The sequence below is a fragment of the Athene noctua genome, unplaced genomic scaffold, assembly GCF_965140245.1.
Source record: "Athene noctua unplaced genomic scaffold, bAthNoc1.hap1.1 HAP1_HAP1_scaffold_84, whole genome shotgun sequence".
Lineage (NCBI taxonomy): Eukaryota > Metazoa > Chordata > Aves > Strigiformes > Strigidae > Athene > Athene noctua.
Window position 1 is genome coordinate 362334 of NW_027437571.1, and position 21299 is coordinate 383632.

At 59.2% G+C, this 21299-nt stretch overlaps 1 protein-coding gene, 1 long non-coding RNA gene and 2 pseudogenes across 7 annotated transcripts; 2 read left to right on the forward strand and 2 right to left on the reverse strand.

The window, feature by feature from the left end:
- Positions 1–1780, reverse strand: part of LOC141955038 (E3 ubiquitin-protein ligase RBBP6-like) — a 28815-nt pseudogene extending 27035 nt beyond the window's left edge.
- Positions 1781–5169: 3389 nt separating this feature from the next.
- On the forward strand, positions 5170–11915 carry LOC141955039 (ADP-ribosylhydrolase ARH1-like; annotated as a pseudogene).
- Positions 11916–12215: 300 nt separating this feature from the next.
- LOC141955040 (transcription elongation factor SPT5-like) lies at positions 12216–17474 on the reverse strand. 5 transcript variants are annotated; one of them, XM_074895102.1, is made up of 8 exons: positions 17418–17474; positions 16673–16861; positions 15953–16022; positions 15670–15774; positions 14662–14936; positions 13576–13779; positions 13380–13472; positions 12216–13189 (listed from the first exon to the last, which is right to left on the reverse strand). In XM_074895102.1, exons 5-8 carry the CDS (start codon positions 14839–14841, stop codon positions 13169–13171), a joined length of 498 nt encoding a protein of 165 aa, XP_074751203.1. In that variant the 5' UTR covers positions 14842–14936; positions 15670–15774; positions 15953–16022; positions 16673–16861; positions 17418–17474; the 3' UTR covers positions 12216–13168. The 5 variants fall into 5 exon arrangements, with proteins under 5 accessions (XP_074751203.1, XP_074751202.1, XP_074751201.1 ...); XM_074895101.1 differs by having other exon boundaries at positions 15857–16022; XM_074895100.1 differs by lacking the exon at positions 15670–15774 and having other exon boundaries at positions 15857–16022.
- Positions 17475–19177: 1703 nt separating this feature from the next.
- Positions 19178–20979, forward strand: LOC141955043 (uncharacterized). 2 transcript variants are annotated; one of them, XR_012632328.1, is made up of 3 exons: positions 19178–19359; positions 20575–20778; positions 20880–20979. It is a non-coding gene; the product is annotated as an uncharacterized LOC141955043 (long non-coding RNA). The 2 variants fall into 2 exon arrangements; XR_012632327.1 differs by having other exon boundaries at positions 20903–20975.
- Positions 20980–21299: the final 320 nt, after the last annotated feature.

Genomic DNA, 21299 nt, shown 5'->3' on the forward strand with positions numbered 1-21299 from the left:
CCGGTGGGATGCTCGGTGGGATGTGGGCACGTCGGGGGCGGGGCCAGCAGCAGCCGCCTCTCGCTCTCATTGGCTGTTCTCCCCCCCCACGGCGCCTCGTTTTTCCCGCCGCGTGGAACCGGGTCTGAGAGACCGCGGGGACGGGCAGTGGGCCCCGGGAGCAGCGGGTCGGCCCGGGGGAGCTTGAACAACCCCGGCGGGTGGATCGGACCCGGGAGGCCACGGAGGGTGACACCCGGTAGTGCCGAACCAGCTCTATTGCCCCAGGGTGGGTGAGCACAGGCCTGGAGGGGGATCACTCCTCTGGGGGGGCCCAGAGCTGGGGAGCGGGGCTGGGCCTGAGGGGACACCGGGGAGCTGCGGCGAGCAGGGGGACACCGGGAGGAGACTGACTGAGGGGGACTGGGAGAAACCGGGGGGTCCTGGGGGATCAGGCAGGACCAGGGGGAACCCAGCAAGATTTTGGGGACCCAGGGCGACCCAGCAGCACTAGAGGGACATGGGGGCACCCCAGCAGGGACACAACAGGGGGACTCGGAGGGACAGTGAGGACCCTGGAAAGGAACACACAGGATCAGGGGGACACTGGGTCACACCAGGGCAAGACATGGGGATCCCAGGGCGAGCTGGGAGACCCTGCAACACACTGGGGACATGGGGTGACTGGTGGGGACATTGGGGGCCATGAGGTGACCCAGGGGGGCACTGGGGACCCCGAGGGGAATGATCAGGATGAGGGAGATCATGGGGCACACGAGGGTTACCCAGGCAGACCCCAGAGGACACCTTAAGCTGACTCAGGGTGATACTGGACATCCCAGAGGTCCAAGAGAGCGTTTTGGGGATCCTGGAGTGACCCAAAGGGACACTGGGGACTGTGGGGAGGCCCTGGGGTGACCCAAGAGGACACTGGGGACCGCAGGGGAACAGGTGACAACCAGACAGGGTGTGGGGTGCTTCATTAGCCCTAACGAAGCTGGAGGAGGGTCTTGGGGACATCCCTGTCACGGCTGCCCCTCCCATTTCCCCCCGCCAGGTCAAGTTGCACACACTCCACACAAGTCGAACACAAGCAAAGGAGTGCCTCTGCTTCCCCCCCACCCTGTGATGCGAGCCTGAGGAGCCAGCTGGGCTCTGAGGGAAAGCACTGGGCCAGAGAGCCCAGCACCTGGGTGACACGTCACCGCCACTCACACAAAAGTGACCATGCGGAAGCTGCTGGGCCAGGCAAGGATGAGGGTCCCGCAGCAGTCCAGGCCCAGCGGTGTCTCTTCCTCTGCACATCCGCACGCTGCCTTCTCCCTGCACAGCACCCGGAGCTCACTGAGACACACCCTGTGCTGCAGCCAGAAGCTGGTGCCACACCTGCAGCCAGGAAGAGCAGGGGCTGATGGTGAGGTTGCCTTCGGTGGGGGCAACTATGGCAATCCTCCTTGGGAGAGCCTCTGCACCCAGACAACCCTGGGAAGGGTGGCTCAGAGTTGCTGGTCGCACAAACCGGCAACATCCTGGCTGGGGAGACACCCTGACTCTTACAGCCCTGGTTTCTGACCGCCTGACCCTCCCAAGGAAACCTCCCTGCGACGTTCTTGGACACTGGACGAAAGGCAAGCCTGTGAGGGCTTTGTGAGGTATTTCCTGAAGGCTGGTATTGGAGGCAGGAGTTGGGAAGAAAGAGTACTGCCATCTTCTCCTCTTACCTGTGCTTGGCAATAGCAAGGGCGTCTTGGAAAACCAGGAGGTGTCTCCTTCTCGTCCTCCCATGCCAGGTCACCTCCATGCAGTCACAGCGGAGCAGCTTGGAATGCCGTTGGGTCACGAGGACACCCAGCTGGCTGCCACCAGAGCTGCCTCAGCAAAGACACAGTGTGGACATAAGACACGGGGCTCTGCCGGGAACCGGCCATGCCTGGTGCCACAGAGACAGAGCGGGTACGCACCGGGAGAAGCAGGAGGTCAGCTGGCCCATCCTGCTGCGGCCAGGCAGACACCTGTGCTGCGGAAGTGCTCAGCAAGGGGAAGAGCAAGGCCCCGCAGAGCCTTCTGAGGCTGGCAGGCCATGTCCCTGTGCCAGGGCAGTGCTGCTCCCATCGGAGCCCGTCTCTCCCCAGCACTGCCCATGCCAGCACAGCGCCACACTGGGAGGCACTGGTGTCCCTTTGTGATGCATGGGGGGGTCATGCCCAGGGCAGAGGACAAAGAGCCGCTCCTTGCAAACAAAAGGAACTACATCCAAGCTAAGGGTCCTGAACAAGGCAGGCAGCTGCTGGCAGGAGTGACCTTGGAGCCAAGAGAGACACTTCGTGCCTGACTCCTGCCAGCTGAGCCAAGGCTTCCAAAAGGCAGCCTTAGGTACCTCGGCTCCTACTACCTCCACCTCTCCACACATGATGATGTCCAGTCCTTCCATCTGGTCCCCCGTACTGGACCCAGGGCTCAGGCCAGACTTGGGGAGACTCTGGGGTGGAGAAAAATGAGTAACAGTCTGGATTTCCTGCTCCAAACAGGCTGTGGATGGACAATCCTCAGCAGCAAGGTGCTGGGGTTAAGGAAGACACAATACCCGTGAGCCAAGGTCACAGGCAAGCACACCTGTGTCACCTCAACAGTCCCACCAAACCTCTTAGACTCCCCCAGTGCCTTTGGTGACACAGCCCATTTCTCTGCTTGGGTGGGTCACAAACCTCCTGTCCCAGGGCACAAGCGTCACACCACAGGCCCAGCATCCTCTACAGCAGCTACCCAAAATGTTTTGTTGACATTGGAGGCATGTCCGTGCCCAAGAACATAAGCAACCCAGGAATCCAGGACCAAAAAGCCCAGATTTTGTCCCTAAAATAACACACCTTAATGCTATCCCCCCTACACTCTGCCATCCCGTAACCCTAACACCCCATAACCCCAGCTCACTGTAAGCCTACGCCCCCATAACCCTGGCACCCAGTAACACTGGCTCTCCCTAAAACTACTGTGTGATAACCCTGGAAAACCATTACCCCAGCACTGCATAACCCCAGAACCCCAACCACCACGAGGCCCCGAGAACAAAGGCAATCAGCAGCTGCTAGCCCTGACCAGCCAAGAAGCCCAGTTTTCATTGGGCGGGTGTGCGAGTGTCAGCCCTGCGCGGCCGTGGGAGATTCAACATGTTAAGAGGCAAATCGACATCGGCCACTCAGCTCTGCACAGGCCTGGGGAAGCAGCAAGGCTTTGAGGAGAAACAGGCCTTGGAAGGAAGATAAGAAACTGGAACCTGCCGGCCTTCTTTCTGTCTTTCCTGACTGAATAATCGCAATGATGAACAAGGCAGCCTGCTGAGTTCCTAACAAAGTTCCTAACAAAGTTCCTGAAGGGAAGCTGCTACAAATATACTTGAAATTGCTAACGTACAGAGACCTGTAAAATAGGACTTTTAGTTTTAACGTCAGACATCTTTTGTGGTTTACCAGCTTGTATTTGTCCTGTATTTTACTGTAATGTATGGAATTTCATTTATACATTTTCTTAACTACCCTCTGTAGTTGTTACCCAGTCACCCACTTGTAAGATGTTTGAAACCTTTAACTCCTTGCCTAGTAAAGATAAGACAGACCTGGGACACTCTGAGAAACTCCCCGAGTCCATCCCTAGTAGCAGGATCCTCAAGCAAACAAAGGGCCTAAGAAGACGCCAGTGTCACAAGTGCTGAGAGCTGGAACAAACGAGCTGAAGGAGGGATGAAGTAACTCCGTGACCAGAGATGGACACGAGAGACCTAAGGTTCACTAAGGGACAGTGAGAGAAAGGCTGTGGGGACCCCTAAGGAGGGGAGAAGACCCTGACTCTGTTTTTACTATGTAAATGAGTTCTAAGAAGCCATTAGCATCAGACTGCCTTTTCCAAGAGATCTGGTGCCGATGAGTGATTTTGTGTGTATTAGTCAGAGAGGTTTGTTAGTAAGCGGGCACTTGTAGTGGAGTGATCCCCAGCACTGTGAAAAGGAACCCTGTGAGCGGTTCTTCGCAGTCCTGACTGGGGAGTGAAGCTCTTTGTTTCAGGGTTTTTGTAATTTTCCAAACTGACAATGAATTTTAAACCCCATTATTTACCTGTTTTACTACCAACAACCTGCCGGACCCCCTCACCCCAACAGGATTTTTCCAAACAGATCAAAGATTTCTGTATCCTTTGGCACAATTTGTGCAAAACAAACAAAAAAAAAATTAAAAGCTGCTGCTAGGAAAGCAGGAGTTACACTTTTCTGGCCTGGCTGGGGCCTGAGCTGAGGCCTTGGGCCTGACTCCATAATTAGGGCTCTGAAATTTAAGGACGATCTTTTAACCACTCGTTGCCCACCACCAAACATAAATTTACCATTTTTGAATAACAAAACCCAGAGGTTTTTGGTTGGCATAGGCCCCAGTTGTCAGAGCAGGGCTGCATATCGCTCCCCCAAGCCAAGTGATATCAGTTTTGGGGGATTGTGCCCCAAAATATGGCTCAGGGCAGTTTTTGCCCCATCCCAGTGAAATAAAAACAGGGAAAATGTTTGGCAGAGACATTTTTCCTTGGAATGCTCCTTTTCTCCCCACACCACCTTCCCCCAGGGCTGCTAAACCCCAGCCCTCCCCCAAATCCTTTTGGGGCCTCTCTCCCCACTGGGTGCCCCCCTGGCCCTTTTGGGTGCCCCCCCATGTACTTGGGTGCCCCTTTAGATGCCCCCCCCCCCCCTTTCTGGGTGCTCTCCATGTGTTCGGGTGCCCACCTGACCTTTTGGGCACCCCTGATGTGCCTGGGTACCCCTTCAGATGCCCTGCCCAGCCCTTTTGGGTGACCCCATGTTCTTCTGTGCCCCTTTGAATGTCCCCCCAGCCCCCTCTGGGTGACCCCCCCCCAGCTCCTCTGTGCCCCTTTGGGTACCCCAGCCCTCTTTGGGTACACCCCCTATCCATGCCCCTCTGGGTGCCCCCCCCAGACCCCCCCCACCATGCGTTTTGAGCCCCCCCTGAGCCTTCTCCCTCCCTGCCACCCCCCAGGCACAGAGGCCCTGGGGTCCGTCACCCCTCATCCCCATCACCATGGGACCAGGCCCTGTCCCCTTCCCAAAAATCCCCGGGGTGTCCTTAAGGGATCCCGGCCAGCACTGGCCCCACGCCCTGAACCTGATGGGCATCCCCAGCTGCCACTGCAATGGAGGAGACGTGAGTGCCCCCGGGGGTTCCCCACACTCCCCCCAGTGCTGGCACCCCCCTAACCCTCCCGTTCCCCCCAGGGAGCCCTCAGTCAAAGCCTACGAAGCAGCCATGGTGCTGGGTGGAGTGGGGGACGCGCTGGGTTACTGGGGGGGCCGCTGGGAATATTGTACCTCGGGCCCCCAGATCCATGCCGAGCTGGCCGAACAGCGGGGGCTGGAGACCATCACCCTTGAGCCCCCCAAGTGGCCCGATGTGGCGATGACACTGTCCTCCACCTCGCGACTGCCGAGGGCCTGGCCACAGGTTTGAGGGGGTGGGGGAGATGACACGATCTCCATTGTACCCCACAAACACTGGGGAGGGTCCCCAGCAGTGTGGTGGTGGTGGTGGTCCCTGTTATACCCTGGGACTGCATGGTAGGGGGCTGTGGTGAGGTGGGGGGTCCCCATTATACCCCTGCGCTGTATGGAGGGGACCCCATTATACCTCTGAGCTGCTTAGGGGGGTTTCTGAGGGGGTTTGGGATCCCTGTTGTACCCCTGGGCTGTATAGGGAAGTCCTGGGGGAGGTGGGGGGGTCCCCATTATACTCCTGGGCTGTATGGGGAGGGTCTCTGATGAGGTTGGGGGGGTCCTTGTTATACCTCTGAGTTGCTTAGGGGGGGTTCTGAGGGCATTCAGGGGTCCCTGTTATAACCCTGGGCTGTATGGGGGGTCCTTGCGGGGAGCTTTTGGGGGTCCCTGACAGGCCCTGGAGGGGGGTTGGGGGCATCCTAGTTCCACACACCCCTCCTTTTAGGGGATCCAGGGAGGCTTCCTATTTCCCCAAAAAAATAATTGGAGGGGTCCCCATTTCCCCTCAGGGGTGGGGTGGAGGTGTCCTATTTTTCCCCCCGGTTTGTAGGAGTTTGTGTTCCCTTCCCATATTGGGTGCTGGAGGGGGCCCATTTCCCCTTCTCAATTGGGTGAGGTGCAGGGGGAGGGGGTTACTCCTTTCTCACCCAATTTGGGGTGCTCAGGAGTGTTCCTATTTCTCCTTGAGTTCTGGGGTGTTCACGGATGTTGTCCCCCTTCCCCTCCTGTATGGGGGAGGGAGGTACATGGGGCCTCACCTTCCTCTCCTATACGGGTGGCCCAAGGGGGGGTTCTCACTAGTCTCCCCCTCCCCAGGCCTAGAGGGGGAACCCCTCTTACAGGAGCTGGCTCGCCGGTACGTGGCTGCCATGGGTGACATGGAGGGGCGCAAGCCGGGGCCCACCAGCATCCTGGGTGAGTGGCAGGGGGGACAGTCTGGGGGGGTTCAGGGGGTGCCAGGGGAGGGTCTCACCCCCTCCACACCCCCTACAGGCACCTCGCAGCTGCGGCCGGGGGAGCCCGAGGGCTACCGCATCCCCTTCAACCCCAGCGGCACCGGCTGCGGGGCCGCCATGCGCAGCCTGGCCATCGGCCTCAGGTGGGGACAGGGACAAGGGGGAGGGGGGGGGGGACATGGGGACACACATGGGGACAGGGGGTGGGAGTATCAGAGCTGGGGGGGCATGGAATAGGTGGGGAGGGGAATGAGGGGGTGTCAGAGCTGGAGGGGACAGGGATGGGGACACCAGGCTGTCAGATCTGGGGGGGGCGGGATGGGGACATGAGGGTGTCGGAGCTGGGTAGGGGGGACGGACGGGGGGGACGGACACACACATGAGGGGATGGGGACATGGGGGTGACAGGGACATGGAGGTGTCAGAGGCCGGAATATGGGGACACAGAGGGGGGTTGGGACATGGGGGTGTCAGAGGTGGAGGAATGGGGACATGGAGGGGACAGGGGTGGGGAGATGGGGTGTCAGAGATGGGAGGGGGATGGGGACGTGGGGAGACGGACAAGGGGGGATGGGGACATGGGTGTGGGGCCTGGGGCGGGTGGGGAAATGGGGGTGACAGGGACATGGGGGTGTCAGAGGCAGGGGGATGGGGACACAGAGGTTGATGGGGACACGGGGGTGTCAGAGCTGGAGGGGACAAAGACCAGGGACTGCCGAGATGGTGGTGCTGGAGCCGGGAGGCTGGTGACAGGGGGATGGAGACAAGGATAGCGGGGCCAAGAGTGCCAGGATGGGGATGGAGACAAGGCTGGGGCTACAGGGACAGGGCAGGGGACAAGGGGAGGGACGGGGACAGGGCTGACCCACCACAGGTACCCCCACGCCTGGGAGCTGCCGACGCTGATCCGGGTGAGCATCGAGAGCGGGCGCATGACCCACCACCACCCCACCGGTGGGTGCCAGGCCTGGGGTGCGGGGGGGGACACGGACAGAGGACACCAGAGACCTCCTGAAACCCGTCACCTTTAGGGTACCTTGGGGCGCTGGCAGTGTCCCTCTTTGGGGCGCTGGGGGCTCGGGGGGAGTCCCCAGAGCGGTGGGGGGTTGAGCTGCTGTGGGTCCTGCCCCTCGCGTGGGACTACGTGGAGGGTGCCGGGGTGGCCGTGGAGGACAACGCTGCTGCCTGGCCCTTCTTCGGGGATGCCTGGCACCGGTGAGGGGGTCACTGGGAGCACTGGGAGGGGATCAGGGGGGTCACTGATGCCCGCCAGGCTCTATCCCCGTCCTGGCAACGCCTTGGTCACTGCTGATCCCAGTGCCCACCCTGTGTCCCCATGTCCCCAGTGTCCCTGCCAGTGCTGCCACCCTCAGCCCAGGGCCACCCCCCACTCCCAGTGACCTCAGTGTCCCTGGTGTCCCCACTGCCACCATGCCCCAATTGTCCCCAATGTCTCCACAAGTACCTCGTGCCACGGGGGCTACTGGAGAGCCACAGCCCGGTGCCCCCCGTGTCACTGCTTACCCCACTGTCACTGGTGACACCAATGACCCCAATGTTCCCAGTGACCCGTGTCCCTGGTGACTCCAGCATCTCCATGTCTCCTGTGTCCCCAATATCCCCATGTCCCTGCTGACCTGTGTCCCCAGTGACCCCAATATCCCATGACCCCAGTATCTCCAGTGACTCCAGTGTTCCCAGTGACTCCAGTGTCCCCAATATCCCCAGTGATCCCAGTGTTCCCATGACCCCAGTGTCCCCACTGACCCCAATATCCCCCATGCCCTCAATGACTCCAGTGTCCCCATGACCCGTGTCCCATGTCCCTGCAGGTACCTGGAATCCCGAGGGCTGCTGGAGGGTTGTGGCCCGCCGCAGGTTCCAGCCCTTCTGTCACCGGCCGAGCGGGACGCAGCATACCTGGGCTGGGCACTGGAGGGGTGGCCCAGGCGCAGTGGCCACGATGCGCCCATGGTGGCCCTGGAGGCCCTGCTGGCAGATGCTGGGGGGACCTGTGTGCCATGGGGTGCTGCAAGGCGGGGACAACGACTCGACGGGGACCATCACTGCTGGGTGCTGGGGATTGCGGGGGGGGGCTGGTGTCCATCCCCCCCCGGGCTGCACTGCCGCCTCGAGCACCGTGGGAGGCTGCGGGATGCTGCCCACCGCCTCCATGCGCTGGCCGGGGGAGACGCTGAGCCCCCGCCATGTCCCCGGTGTCACCAGCTGTCCCCCTCCTTCTGGAAAAGGTCCTGTGAGTTCCTAGGGTGGAGCAGAGACATTTGTGGGGTCCTGGAGGGGATTGGGAGGTTCGATGGGGGGCAGAAGGTCCCTTTATGGGGTGCTGGGAGGCTCATGAGGGTCCCTGGGGGTCAACAGGGACCTTCATGGGGTGCAGGGGGGGGAGCTTAAGGGAACTTCATAGGGTCCGGGGGTGCTCAGAAGGTGCCTTGGGAGACCCTGGGGGTCAGCAGGCACCTTAAAGGGGTGCTGGGGGGCTCAGGCAAGCCCCTGGGAGGCCACCGTAGCCACATCCAGGTGGCCTTTTCTCCCTCCACCATCAGAGACCTCCCCGAGGAGCCTCAGTCACACCCCCCCCAGTAAAAAACATGTCTCCCCAAGTCACTCTGTGTCGAGGTTTGTGCTCTGCGCCCCTTGTCCTGTCACTGCCACTGCTGAGGCCCCACCTGGGCGGGACTACCAACACCCAAACCTTCTCCAGGCTGAACAGTTCTTTACTGGGCTCTCTCCCAGTCACTCCATCTCTGGTAGCCCAGGACTTAGACCCAGTGGCCAGCGGGTGGGCTCCTCAGTGCTGAGTGGAGCGGGAGCACAGGACCCTACTGCCGCACCCCTCCGAGCGCCACCCAGGATGGAGACAGATTTCGTCGTCACTTCAGTGGGTGCCACAATCCCAAAGTCCTTTGAAGTAAAAAGTGATGGGCCCCCGGGGTTCACAGCCCCCAGGGTGATGTGTCCGAAGGGTGTTGGGCCTGGCTTTAATTGCCCCAAGGGTGGTGGGTCCCAAGGTTAACCACGGCAAGGGCAATGGGCTCCCCTCACCGCTGGGCCCCCAAGGTTGTCCGAAGGCCTCACACGGTTTATACACTATTCCTAAATGTATCACCTAAGTCCAAAGTCTTCATAAGTTTCCACTCAACCTTTCAGTTCTTGATGCTCATCATTTATTGAAGTTCACTACAACACCCTGTCTCAGTCTAATTATTCTCTTCTGGTTCCAATCCTTGTTGAAACTGATTTCAGGGTCATCTTTCGGGTCATCATCTTCTTCATCTTTCTTCCACTAGTTTTCACCTCGCACAATTCTAAGACTTCAAGACATTCTATTAAAAGCTTCGGTAGAGCAAGCAGTTTCTAGATACTAAATTCTCCTAATCTAGCAAACCCCCCGTGTTCAGTCAATTAACCATCCTTTGTTAAACCTGTCTCTATAGGATCAGCTTGATGGGGTTTTAAACCAGCCTTGGGCTGGGACTATACAAGCAGCAGGCCAAGAATGCTTCTCAGGCCTGTTGAGCAGCATTCCGGTTGCCTTGGTAATATTACAGTATAGCTCAGTCCTGGACACATTTCACTAGGCCTTAAAATCTATTTCAAATATACCAGAGATTATATTTTAAATTCTTCTACAGGTGTGAGGCCAAAGGGCAAGTAAAGGGCAGAAAATCGTGGAGTGCAAAAAGGGGTGGGAGACAGAAAAGGGCTGGGTGGGCAAAAAAGGGTCAGCAGTTCAAAGAGCACATAAAGGCCAGAGAAAAGTGGGGGCCGAAAAGCAGCAGGAGGTCAAAAAGGAAGGCTGGAAGGGAAAAAGAGGCCAGAAAAATGTGGAAGCCAAAAAGGGGTGGGAGACTGAAAAGAGCTGGGAGGCCGGAGGGAAGTAGAGGCCAGAAAAAAGCAGAGGCCAAAAAGGGCTGGAAGGGACGGATTGCAAGTGTGGGCCAGAAAAAACTGGAGGCTGGAGGGCAAATGCAGGCCAGAAAAAAGCAGATGCTGGAAAAGGCTGCAAGGTCTGAGGGGCTAATGCCTCTCGGTTTCAAAAGGGGTGGGAGGACGTGGGGGAAGTAGAGCTGGAGAAATCACTAGAAAAGGAATGAGGAGTCCTGCAGGGACGGGGTGGAGAGAAACAGGGTCAGGGAGCAAGAGGGAGGGAGAGAGAGAATGATGAGTGGAGAGTAGAAAGAAGAGAGAGAGAAACCAAATGTGGGGGGGAGGGAGGGAGGGAGGGAGAGCAAGAGACGGTAAAAAAGGCAGAGGGCTTGAGGGGGTGAGAGAGGGATCGGGACAAAGAGAGGGAGAAAGGAAAGACCGTGATGGGCTGGAGGGTGAAGGGGAAAAGGGCACAGAGCAGGACAGGTTGTCTAATCCTAATAATGGCACAGGGAGCTGGGCACGGGGTTATACTGGGAAACAATGGGACAGGGAGTGGTATGGAGCTCTAGAGGCAAAATGTTCAGGCGAGGCTGGAGGTCAGAGAGAAGAGAAAAGGGACAGGCAGCGAGGCGGTGGTGGAGAAGGAAACCGAGAGACAAGGAGAAGGACGGGAGCGAGGCAGAGAGGGGGAGAAAGGACGCCAAGGCAGCGATGGGGAGCAGGCCAGAGGGATCAGGAAAGAGAGGAGGCAGCACAGAGGCATCTAGAAGTGAGGGACAGGGAGCCAGAGAGCAGGAGACGACTGCGGAAGGGAGAGGGACGGGGCACAGGATGCTGGCCTGGCACCAACAGGAGCAACAGAGAGAAGGACAGAGAGGTGGAGCGTTAGAAAAGACGGCGACAGAGACCAAGGCAGAGAGATGAAGCAATCAATAGTCGAGACCAGGAGCAGCACAGAGGGTCTGAGAGAGGGCGAGGTGAACAGGGTGGAGGAGGGGGACAGGGAGATAGAGGAGCAGGGGTGGGGCACGAGCGAGAATATGGGATAGAGGGAGGAAGAGAAGGAGGGAGGGAAATAGGAAGGCAGGGATAGGGAGCGGCACACACAGGCATGGAGAGGGAAAGAACGCCAGGGAACAGGCCAGAGAAGTTGTGGGGGAAAAGAGACTAGTGCCGATCAGGACAAAGAGCTGGAAAAGGGAAAAAACAGTGCTAGGCTGCAGGAGAGAGACAGAGGATGAAAAACAGGAGAGGGAGCAGGACAAGGGCGCCTAGAGAAAAAGAAAAAGGGAGAGCTAGAAAAAGACAAAGAGGGAGCAGAAGAGGAGAGCAGAGGTAAAGGGAAGAAAAAAAAAAAAGTCACAGCGTTGGATAGAGGGGAAACAGGGGAGGGCCCAAAAATCACAGGAGAAGCGACAAGGCCCCAAGTGCCCCGAACCACAGCTGTCGCTCCCAGCGCTGCCAGGGACATTTCCCAGTTCAGACCCCTCTTTCTCCTTTTCTCCTCTGTAGCTCCAGTCACCTGGCTGTTCTCCACCTAAAAGAATACACGGTGTCTCTTGGCTCTTATGAGACCAGGCTTCCCACACACGCAGCCTCGCTCGCTCGCACGCTACGCGGCCGGACCGCCCTCGGGGTGACACACACAGCCCCTGGGCGCCTGCTGGGGTCTCTGAGGGGGCTCCTTCCTCACCCGGAGAGGCAGGCTCTCTCGTCTGCAGCGGGAGGCAGCTGCTGCACAGATGGCCTTAATTTTCTCCTTCTTTCCCTTTCTCTGCCCTCTCGGGCTTCAGCTGTGGCAGCTCCTGTCCACTGCCCCCAGCCAGGCAGTGCCCTGCCCGTCCCTTTTCACCCCCGTGCCCTGAGAAGCGCAGGACCAGGCAGAGACACCCGATTTGTGGGAACAGACTCTACCACTGCAACAGTGGGGATGTTGACTCCAGCCGGGGTGCAAGGGGATTTCTCCACAAAGCTCGCACCCCTACCGCACATTTTACCAGAGACTCATCGAGTGTGGATACAGCTAGTCGTTGGGTTCCGCAACACAAACATCCGTGTGCAGGATGAGGGTGGGTTAGTTCTAGAGCCTGGTGCCAGCAGTTGATGTTCTCTTTGCACCTGCCCATCGCCTCCTGGGGGCATCTCCGGGGGGCTTTGGGAGGAAGGCTCTAGTCTTTCTCACCTTGTTTTTCCCCCAGAGCACGTGCAGATTCTCTTGGCCAATTTCTTGAATAACAAGAGGGTTTTTCAGCCGGTTTACTCATTCTGTCTTATCTAAGAGAAGCAATGGAACTTCTCCCGTCTGTACATGGCTATCTTTACTCATTATCAAGAACCAACTAGTTAGAGCACACCTGTTCCCCAAGGACAAAACCATGATATTTTGCTGAACATTGTAGTTCTTGGTAGATTTTCACAGTGAACTGCTTTATTTTGATGAACACAGTCCTGGGTAAAATTCCACAGAACAGTCTGGGCAAGCAGGATTCTTAGCAAGATTCAAAAATACTGTAAGTAAAACTGTAAGTTGCTATAACTAAGTAAATAAGTTGCTAAGCAGCTTGCTATTAGTAAGTAGCTAAGTAAGTCTCAAAACAAGTCATCAGTTCTCTGCATCAGACACAAAGAGAACAGGGGGCAGCAGGGGCTGGGAAGTACAGGAGGCCCCCCCACAAGCTTCCAGCAGTTTGCTGAGGAAGCGGCGGCTGGAGATCTTGATCTTGTCTTCTAAATCCATATGGACGAGCCCGTCCTCCCTGTCGCTGTAGATCAGGATCCCGGTGGCTTCGCGGTCCTACCCCAGGATCATCCAGACCTGAGGGGGGGAGAGTGGGCCTTGAGGGGGCTGGTGGGGGGTCCCAGGGGTGCTGGGAGGGTCCCAGAGGGGCTGTGGGGTGGTCCCAGAGGGGCTGGGGTAGCACCTGAGGGGATCTAGAAGGTCCCCAAAGGAGCACGTGGCGGCGGTGGCTTAGTATAAAGAGGGGGTCTGCGGGGGGGGGCCCTACCTTGTTCTTGGTGGGGGTGACAGGCTCCAGGTGCTCGCTGGAGATGCTCACCACTTTCTCGCTGTCCTTCAGGCAGACGGAGCACATCCCACCCTACAAAAACAGAAAAAGGTGGGGGGGGAAATCAGCATCATCATGTGTGTTACACCCTCCCTGTCCCAAAAGCACCCCCCGAACCGGGGCAGGGGGCTCTCACCGTGACGCTGCGGATGACGCCGATCTGTCCCACCGCCTGACTGTCCGGGTAGGTGTCACGGACCTTCACCTCGATGTCGGTGGTCACCCAGTCGCTGGAGCTCTGCTCGATTCCCGAGCTGGGGATGTGGGGGCTGTTATCCCCCCGGGAGGGGGACCCAGGGGTCATGGAGCTGTTGCCCACAGGGCTTGGGCTGCGGCTGTCCTGAGGAGAGAGACAAGGTGGTGTTGGGGGGTGTAGGGGGGCTACAAGGTGGGTTTGGGGGTTATAGGGAGTTTAGGGGGGCTGCTGGGGGGGCCCTTGGGGATGCAGGATAGGGATGGTGGATGCTCGGGGAGATCCCCCCTGTTTTGCTGATTAAGGATAGCAATTAAACTCAGACACCAGACTGAAAAGAGCAGGCGTATTTCACTGGTGATAGTCAAATTATATAACAGCGTAATACAGAAAACATGCAGTAAGAAAAGGCAGAGTAGTGCAGCTAAAGCAACAAACAGGAGAGCACAGGGTAACGCCTCAGAGCATCCCTGCCCGAGAGAGAGCACAGGGGTTAAGGCAGATCCCTCAGCCCTTGCCCCCGCTGCCAGCCCCCAGCCCCGCGGGCAGCCCCGGTTCCAGCGAGGGTTTGCAGAGCCTGGCCCGGGCAGGGGGAAATCCTACGCGGTGCCTCCGCCCGGAGCTGAGGCCTCCAGAGGCGCTGGGAGCGGGCCCGGCCTTCTAGCCCCAAAATCAGCCCGGCAGGAGAGCCGGCGCCTTTGTTTGGAGCGGGAATATCTGGTTTGGCTCTCACAGGAGATTGCCCCCGAGCCTGGCCAGGGCTCAGGGGAGAAGCTCAGGGGTTTCCCTGCTCATCTCTTGGATCACGCGCAGGGTCTCACGGGTACGGCAGCGGCACGAGCCCGCGGGACGTCTGCCCAGCCCCCGTCCCCACCCGCCACGGCACCGGGCGCTCCCAGCATCAGCGCCAGCCCAGGGCAACGCGCGCGGCCGGTAACTCCACGGTGCCGGGGGCCCCCGGCAGCCGGGAACAGCGTGGCCGCCCCGATGGCAGCGTGGTCGCCGGGAGCGGCGTGGAGCAGAACCTGCCTGGCAGAGCGAACACCTCGTCCCACGCCGAGGTACAGCCGTGGGGGGGCTCCTGGGCGTGGGTGCTCGGGGACACCGGGTGCTCGGGGCCTTTGCGTCCCCCCGGTGCTTTGGGGCCCTGGATGCTCGGGGTCCCTGGTGCCCCCAGATCATGGGTGCTGCGGGTCCCTGGTGCCCCATGTCATGAGTGCCCAGAATCCCGGGGTGCTCCAGGTCCCTGGGTTGCCCGTAAACCCTAGAAAGTCGATCTGCTCTCCTCTCACAGACATTCGAACCTGTGATTTACAAAGAACTAGTTGTGGTAATCATTTTTTATTGTTGGTGGTTGGTTGTTTATCTGGGAGCCTCTGTAACGGTGCCGCTCACCCCCCCCGTTGTTCTCAATGCAGGACGCTCCGGTGACACGGCGCGACCTCAAGCCGCCAAGCGCCATCCCTGTCCCCAAGGATGGGCCCCAGGGGACAGACGGGGACTCCCCCACTGTGCCTGGCACACTCCTCCCGGCACAGAGCCAGGAACACCCACATCCCTGCTGAGCCACCGCAGCAACCCTGGCAAACCCCCTGGCAGAGAAGAGCTGCCCAGAGACCCTCCTCTTCCTCACCTTCAGCCACCCCGACCAGCAACACCCGGCTCCACGCCGGGAGAGAAGAGCGGAGCCAGGGATGCCCCAGGATGTGCTGTGCCACACGCTCTCGGCACCGGTTTTCGCAGTGATCCCCCAGTAAATGGTTTGCCGACAGCCAAGCGTTTCCTCTGACTCTTTGCCGGGGTGGGTTTGGCACCGCCGGGACTCGAGGGGCGCCCGGCTTCCCTCCCGCTGCCGGCACGGCATTCAGCAAAGGCCCGGCGCTCTCCATCGCCGCGGCGCAGAGGGCCCCCTGCCTCGAGAACAGCCCCGCAAACTCCACAAAAACTCGCACTTTTCTCCCCAAACGCGAGCGGGGAGGCTGGATTCGGTGCAGCTGGAACCTGTGGCTCACCAGTGGCCCGTTCCCCGGTGCCTACCGGGAGCCGCAGAGGCTCTGCCCCCGCTCAGAACCGCTGACGTCAGCGCTGCAGCGGGAGCTCCAATCCCGCTCCAAAACCGCCGGCACCTGCTCCTGGATGGAGCTGCGGGGAGCGAGGAGACCGTCACCCAGCGCCCACCGACCCGTCGCCTGCCGGCACGCCACGCTCAGGCCATGATACTCACTACGGCCATGTTGCAGCGGGTCTGGGCATCGGCGATGGCGCCAAGGGGTTTGAGGAAGGCAAACGCGGTGACTCGGCTGTGTCACCAACAACCCACCAGCAAGCGCACCTTGACCCGGCGCCCAGAGACGGCTTTCCGCAGCCAGTTATCGATCGCCGGCCAAAACCTGCCGAGGGAAAAGGGTTCAGGGGCACCGGGGCCAGCAAGTCAGGACTGGCCTAAGACCCCACACACCTTTGGGGGTGGCAGAATACAGTGGGGGGTAGGGAGCTCAGAACCGCAACGTCCACGAAGGCCTCGGCGGCACCGGCGGAAGGTGGCCAGGCTGGTAGGTGACTGTGGGTGCAGGAATGGGGGGAGGGGGGGGCTGTGGATGCAGGACAGGGATGGGGGATGCTTGAGAGGCCCTGGGGATGCAGCACCGGGGAACCCGGGCGCTTGGGGGTCCCTATATGGACGGATGAGTGTAGTGGGTGCCAGGTCCCATCTCCCCCACCCTCACCCAGAACACCCCCATCCTGACGCCCTGCAAGGAGCTGCCAGCAGCCCCCGGCCCGGTGAGCGCCGCAGCCGGCAGCGCGGCGGCCGTGGACTTTGCCCTTCCCAAGCTCCCCAAGCGGCCGAAGAGCCGCCAAAGCAGCACCAAGCGCCGCAGCCACCGCGGTGCTGCCAGCGGCGGAGCCCCGACGGCCACGCGCAACGCCGTCCCGCTTAACAGTGAAGGAAGCGGCCGCCACCAAAACGCAGGCGATGGAGGAGCCACCAGGGAAAACAGAGCTCGCTGGCGGGGCCGCCGAAGCGCCGGCAGGTACCGACCTGCGGTTACCAGCCGTGGAGGCGGCAGTGCCAAAAGTCACTGTGGGGCTCGGCCTCGCCGGCGCGGCGGCGCTGGCCACCCCTCAAGCCAAGGAGCCGGTGTTCCAGCTGCCCCACTTGGAGGGGGCTGTGCTCTTCCTCCTCATCCTCCTCCAGGCCCGCGGTGTGTCCCAGGGGTCACTCTGTCACCTGTGTAGCAAGGGGACACAGAGAGGGGGGGCGCACACCGGGAGGAGGGGCGTGAGGACACCCAGGGACGCTTCGGGATACTTGGGGATGGTCCAGGGACAGTCCAGAATTGCTGGGGACACTTGGGGACCCCCAGGGAGCTCTGGGCATGGTCAGGGACACCCCGAGAGCCCCAGGGACCTTTAGGGACCCCCAGGGATGTCTGAGGATGCTCAGAGAGCCCCAGAGACACTCGGGGACAGGCAGGGAGTGCTGGCGGGGCCGAGGGTGGCCAGGGACAGCCAGAGGGCCCCGGGAACAGCCCCGGAGGCCTAGAGGTGGCCGAGGATGGCCAGCGACAGCCGGGGAGCTCTGGGAACACCCAGCGCCAGTCAGAGACCGCCGGCGCCTCCCGGGGAGGGCGGGGGACCCCCGAGGACAGACAGGCCCAGGCGCGGGGCGCCCAGAGAAGCCGGGGGACAGGTGGGCACCGCTGGGGACACCCGCGGAGCCCCGTGCCCCCCCTTCCCGCCCGCCCGTCCCCTCAGGCCCAGGTTCAGCCCCCTCGCGGCCCCACCTGCTGCCGCCGCAGCCGCTCCCGCAGCACCGCCTCGGTACCGCCGGCGGCCCGGCCCGGCCCGGCGGGCTCCCAGGGCGCCGCGGAACTCACAGGCCGCCGCCATCTTCCCGCACCGCGCGCCACAGGGCGCACGCGCGGCCGCCGCAGCCAATCTTCTCCCTCCGCTTCCAGCCAATGAGCGGCGGCGGGGCGGGAGGGGCGTGGACTGAGGGCCGACCACCAATGGCGGCGCGGCCACTGGCCAATGGTGACGGTGGGCAGGCGGGCCCGGCGGCGGCAGAGCCAATGGGAGGAGGCGGCGGAAGCGGAGGCGGGGTGTAAGGGCAGAGCATGAGCGCGGCCGGCGCTGAAGCCGCTTCACTCTCCCCCCGCCCCGCAGTGGGGTCCCGGCTCAGCACCCCCCACCCCCGGGGGTCCCGCTGCAACCCTCTCTCGGCCCCGGGGGGGCATTTAACCGCCCTTTCCCCAGCCCTGGGGGGCGCGGGGCCCTGGTTCATCCCCCCGGCTGCACCCACAGGCCTTTATTGACAACTAAACCTCGTTCCAACCGCCGACACTGAGCAGGGGAAAGGGGTGTGGAGAAAGAGAACGGGGGGACACAAAGAGAGCGGGGGGCAGCAGGGGGTGGGGGGCACAGGGGGCTCCCCTCAATCTTCCATCAGTTTGCCGGAGGCGGAGGCTGAAGATCGTGATATTGTCGTCTAAATCCATGTGGACGATCCCGTCCTCCCCGTCAATGCGGAGCAGGGTCCCGGTGGCTTCACGGTCCTCCCCCAGGGTCACCTTGACCTGAGGGGGGGGGCAGATGGGGGGGAGAGTGGGCCTTGAGGGGGCTGGTGGGGGTCCCAGGGCTGCTGGGAGGGTCCCAGAGCGGTTGTGGGTGTTATAAACTGACTTCTTAAATTTGGCTGAGTCAGAGTTCCCAATTTCTTTATTTAGCAAGCGGCAACAAGCAAAACAGCGCTGGGCGGCCGGGGAGTCTCGTACTCCAACAACGGACCGCCCCCCCCAGGGCACTCTGTGTCAATCTTATCAATCATTATACTACAAAGTATTACATAGTCATTATACACATATACATATTCATTACTTGAACCCGCCTACTCCCGCTTCGTATGGTAATTAGCTTATCAGTCCTTTACGCTTGCGCTGAAGTTGTTAAAACTACGGTCAGGGGTCTTCAAATCGTGGGGGGTGGTCTTCTGGGAGGAAGGCCGTAGGTCCTCCTCACAGTGTACGTTTCACCTTTGGCTTGGAATGTGATGATCCTCTGAGTTTGCAGAGTTCTTCTCAGTCTAGGCCCAGTAATCTCTTTGCATAATGAGATTCATGGTCGTGAACACCCTCCTGTTTTAGTCAATTATGTGCCTGCAATTCTCCACATCTTCTGACGTACAGATGCTTCCTCTCTTGTTGTTCCCCCCACCCTTTCCTGTCACTTTTTTTTTTTTTTTTTACACTATCATGTTAGTTCAATTAAGCATTTGCTGTTAGTATTACACAATATGCAATAGTTCATATTACAGTTCGCTGAATTTGATGAACAGACGGTTTAACACCTATCACAGTGGGGAGGTGCCAGAGGGTCGGGGGTAGCACCTGAGGGGATCTAGAAGGTCCCTAAAGGAGCAGGGGCGGGGGGGGGAGTGGTGGGGGCCCAGTGTAAAGGGGGGGGCTGGGAGGGGGCCCTACCTTGTCGTATGTGGTGGGGGTGACGGGCTCCAGGTGCTCGCTGGAGATGCTCACCACCTTCTCGCTGTCCTTCAGGCAGACGGAGCACATCCCGCCCTACAAAAACAGAAAAAGGTGGGGGGGGAAATCAGCCTCACCATGTGTGTTACCCCCTCCCTGCCCCAAAAACACCCCCCGAACCGGGGCGGGGGGGTCTCACCGTGACGCTGCAGATGACGCCGATCTGTCCCACCGCCTGACTGTCCGGGTAGGTGTCACGGACCTTCACCTCGATGTCGGTGGTCACCCAGTCGCTGGAGCTCTGCTCGATCCCCGAGCCGGAGGTGTGGGGGCTGTTATCCCCCGGGGAGGAGGCCCCAGGCATCATGGAGCTGGGGCTGTGGCTGGCCTGGGGAGAGAGACAAGGTGGTGTTGGGGGGTGTAGGGGGGATACAAGGTGGGTTTGGGGGTTGTAGGGGGGCTACGAGGGGAGTTTGAGGGGGATGCTGACGTGGCCCCTGGGGATGCAGGAAGGGATGGGCGATGCTTGAGGAGATCCCCCCTATTTTGCTGATTAAGGATACCAGTTAAACTCAGACACCAGAGTGAAAAGAGCAGGCGTATTTTACTGGTGATAACCAAGTAAAGTAAGAGTGTAATACAGAAAACGTGCAGTAAGAAAAGGCAGAATAGTGCACTTAAAGCAGCAAACAGGAAAATACAGGGTAATGCATCGAATCATTACTACATGAGAGAGAGAATAGATATTAGGAAAAATACATCCCCACTTGCATATATTATCATCCCCCATCCCTCTGCGGGCAGCCCCGGTTCCAGCGAGGGTTTGCAGAGCCTGGCCCGGGCAGGGGGAAATCCTACGCGGTGCCTCCGCCCGGAGCTGAGGCCTCCAGAGTCACTGCAACGGGCCCAGCCTTATAGACCAGAGATTGACAGGCCAGAACAGCTGGCACCTTCGTTTTGAGCGGAAAATTTCTGGTTTCATTCTCCTGTTGGATTCCACCCAAAGCCTGGCCAGGGCTCGGGGTGGGGGAAACCAAGGGAGTTTCTAACAAGGCCAAATACCTGGGTTCTTGAACAAGGCTGAGAAAGGAAAGTTGGATGCGTTCTCTCCTCGCTACTGATTATATTTTGTCTAAGCTGCATCTCTCACCAGCGAGTTTACGTACTTTATTAATGACCACGTGCTAAGGTAGCAGCTTCAGCTCGGGGCCTGTTGTTCAGGCTGCAGCATTTCAATACTTGAGCACTTTTTACGTCAGCACAGGCGGGTGGCTATAACTCAGTATAATACCTGTTAGCACAATGGTTATCAGTTATAAAATAGACAGGATTCATCTATAGGTCAACTCTGGCTTGGGCTTGTTGTCCCAGCCTTAGCACTTCATTCAGCCCTTGGACCTATAGGTGAATCATGGCTCCCAGACCATTTCTGTGGTCAGTGACATTAGTTTTCGTTCATCAGTTGAGGATCTCCCATCAGGTGTAACTACAAATTGCATTTCCATTACTGCGTGCCTAATCAACTGTATACCGCAAGGAATGAAGCAAGCAATAAACACTAAGCTAGCAACAGCACATAGGAAAAAGAAAAGGACACGTTTGATCCAAGGGCCCCCCGGCAGCCATGAAAATGGATCCAGGTCCCAGCCCTTCCATCTTTGGATCGGTACGTGAGCTAATTTTCTCATCTCTAGAGTTATTTGTTTTACTACCTTTCCATTATCCTTAATTTGCAAACAACATTTGGATTCATTTAATTTCCCACAGACTCCACCTTCTTCTGCCAACAGGTAATCTAAGACCATACGATGCTGAGAGACTGCACTCCTCATTTGAGTGGATTGGTCAGCCAGAAGGTCAAGAGCTGTATCTGTTTGGTTAGTTATTATTTCTAAGACAGCTTGTAACCGAATTATCTGATTCAAATTATAGATGGGTTCTCCGGCACCCGCCACTATTTCGTTGGGATCCCAAGAGGCTGGTCCATAATATTCTATGATTCTTTCAGGTGGCCATTCATCTTGTCCCCATTTTTGCACACTCCCCTTAGTTAGGGAAGTGTCAATGAACCGTTTTTCCCTAACCAAATCTTCATATACTTCGACCCCAAGCCCCTTTCCCTAATCTTGTGATAGTAAAAAGAATAGGGGTCTGATGTATCCCACACAGCATATTCTGACCAATTTG

Excerpts from the sequence above, each read along its gene's own strand:
- LOC141955040 (XM_074895099.1), bottom strand. The coding sequence starts at position 15,521 with ATGGAGAGCGCCGGGCCTTTGCTGAATGCCGTGCCGGCAGCGGGAGGG. Across the intron at positions 14,937-15,265 it reads GCTGGTCGGGGTGGCTGAAG|GTTCGAATGTCTGTGAGAGG; the intron begins GTGAGGAAGAGG and ends TGTAAATCACAG. Across the intron at positions 13,473-13,575 it reads GCGTCATCCGCAGCGTCACG|GGTGGGATGTGCTCCGTCTG; the intron begins GTGAGAGCCCCC and ends CTGTTTTTGTAG.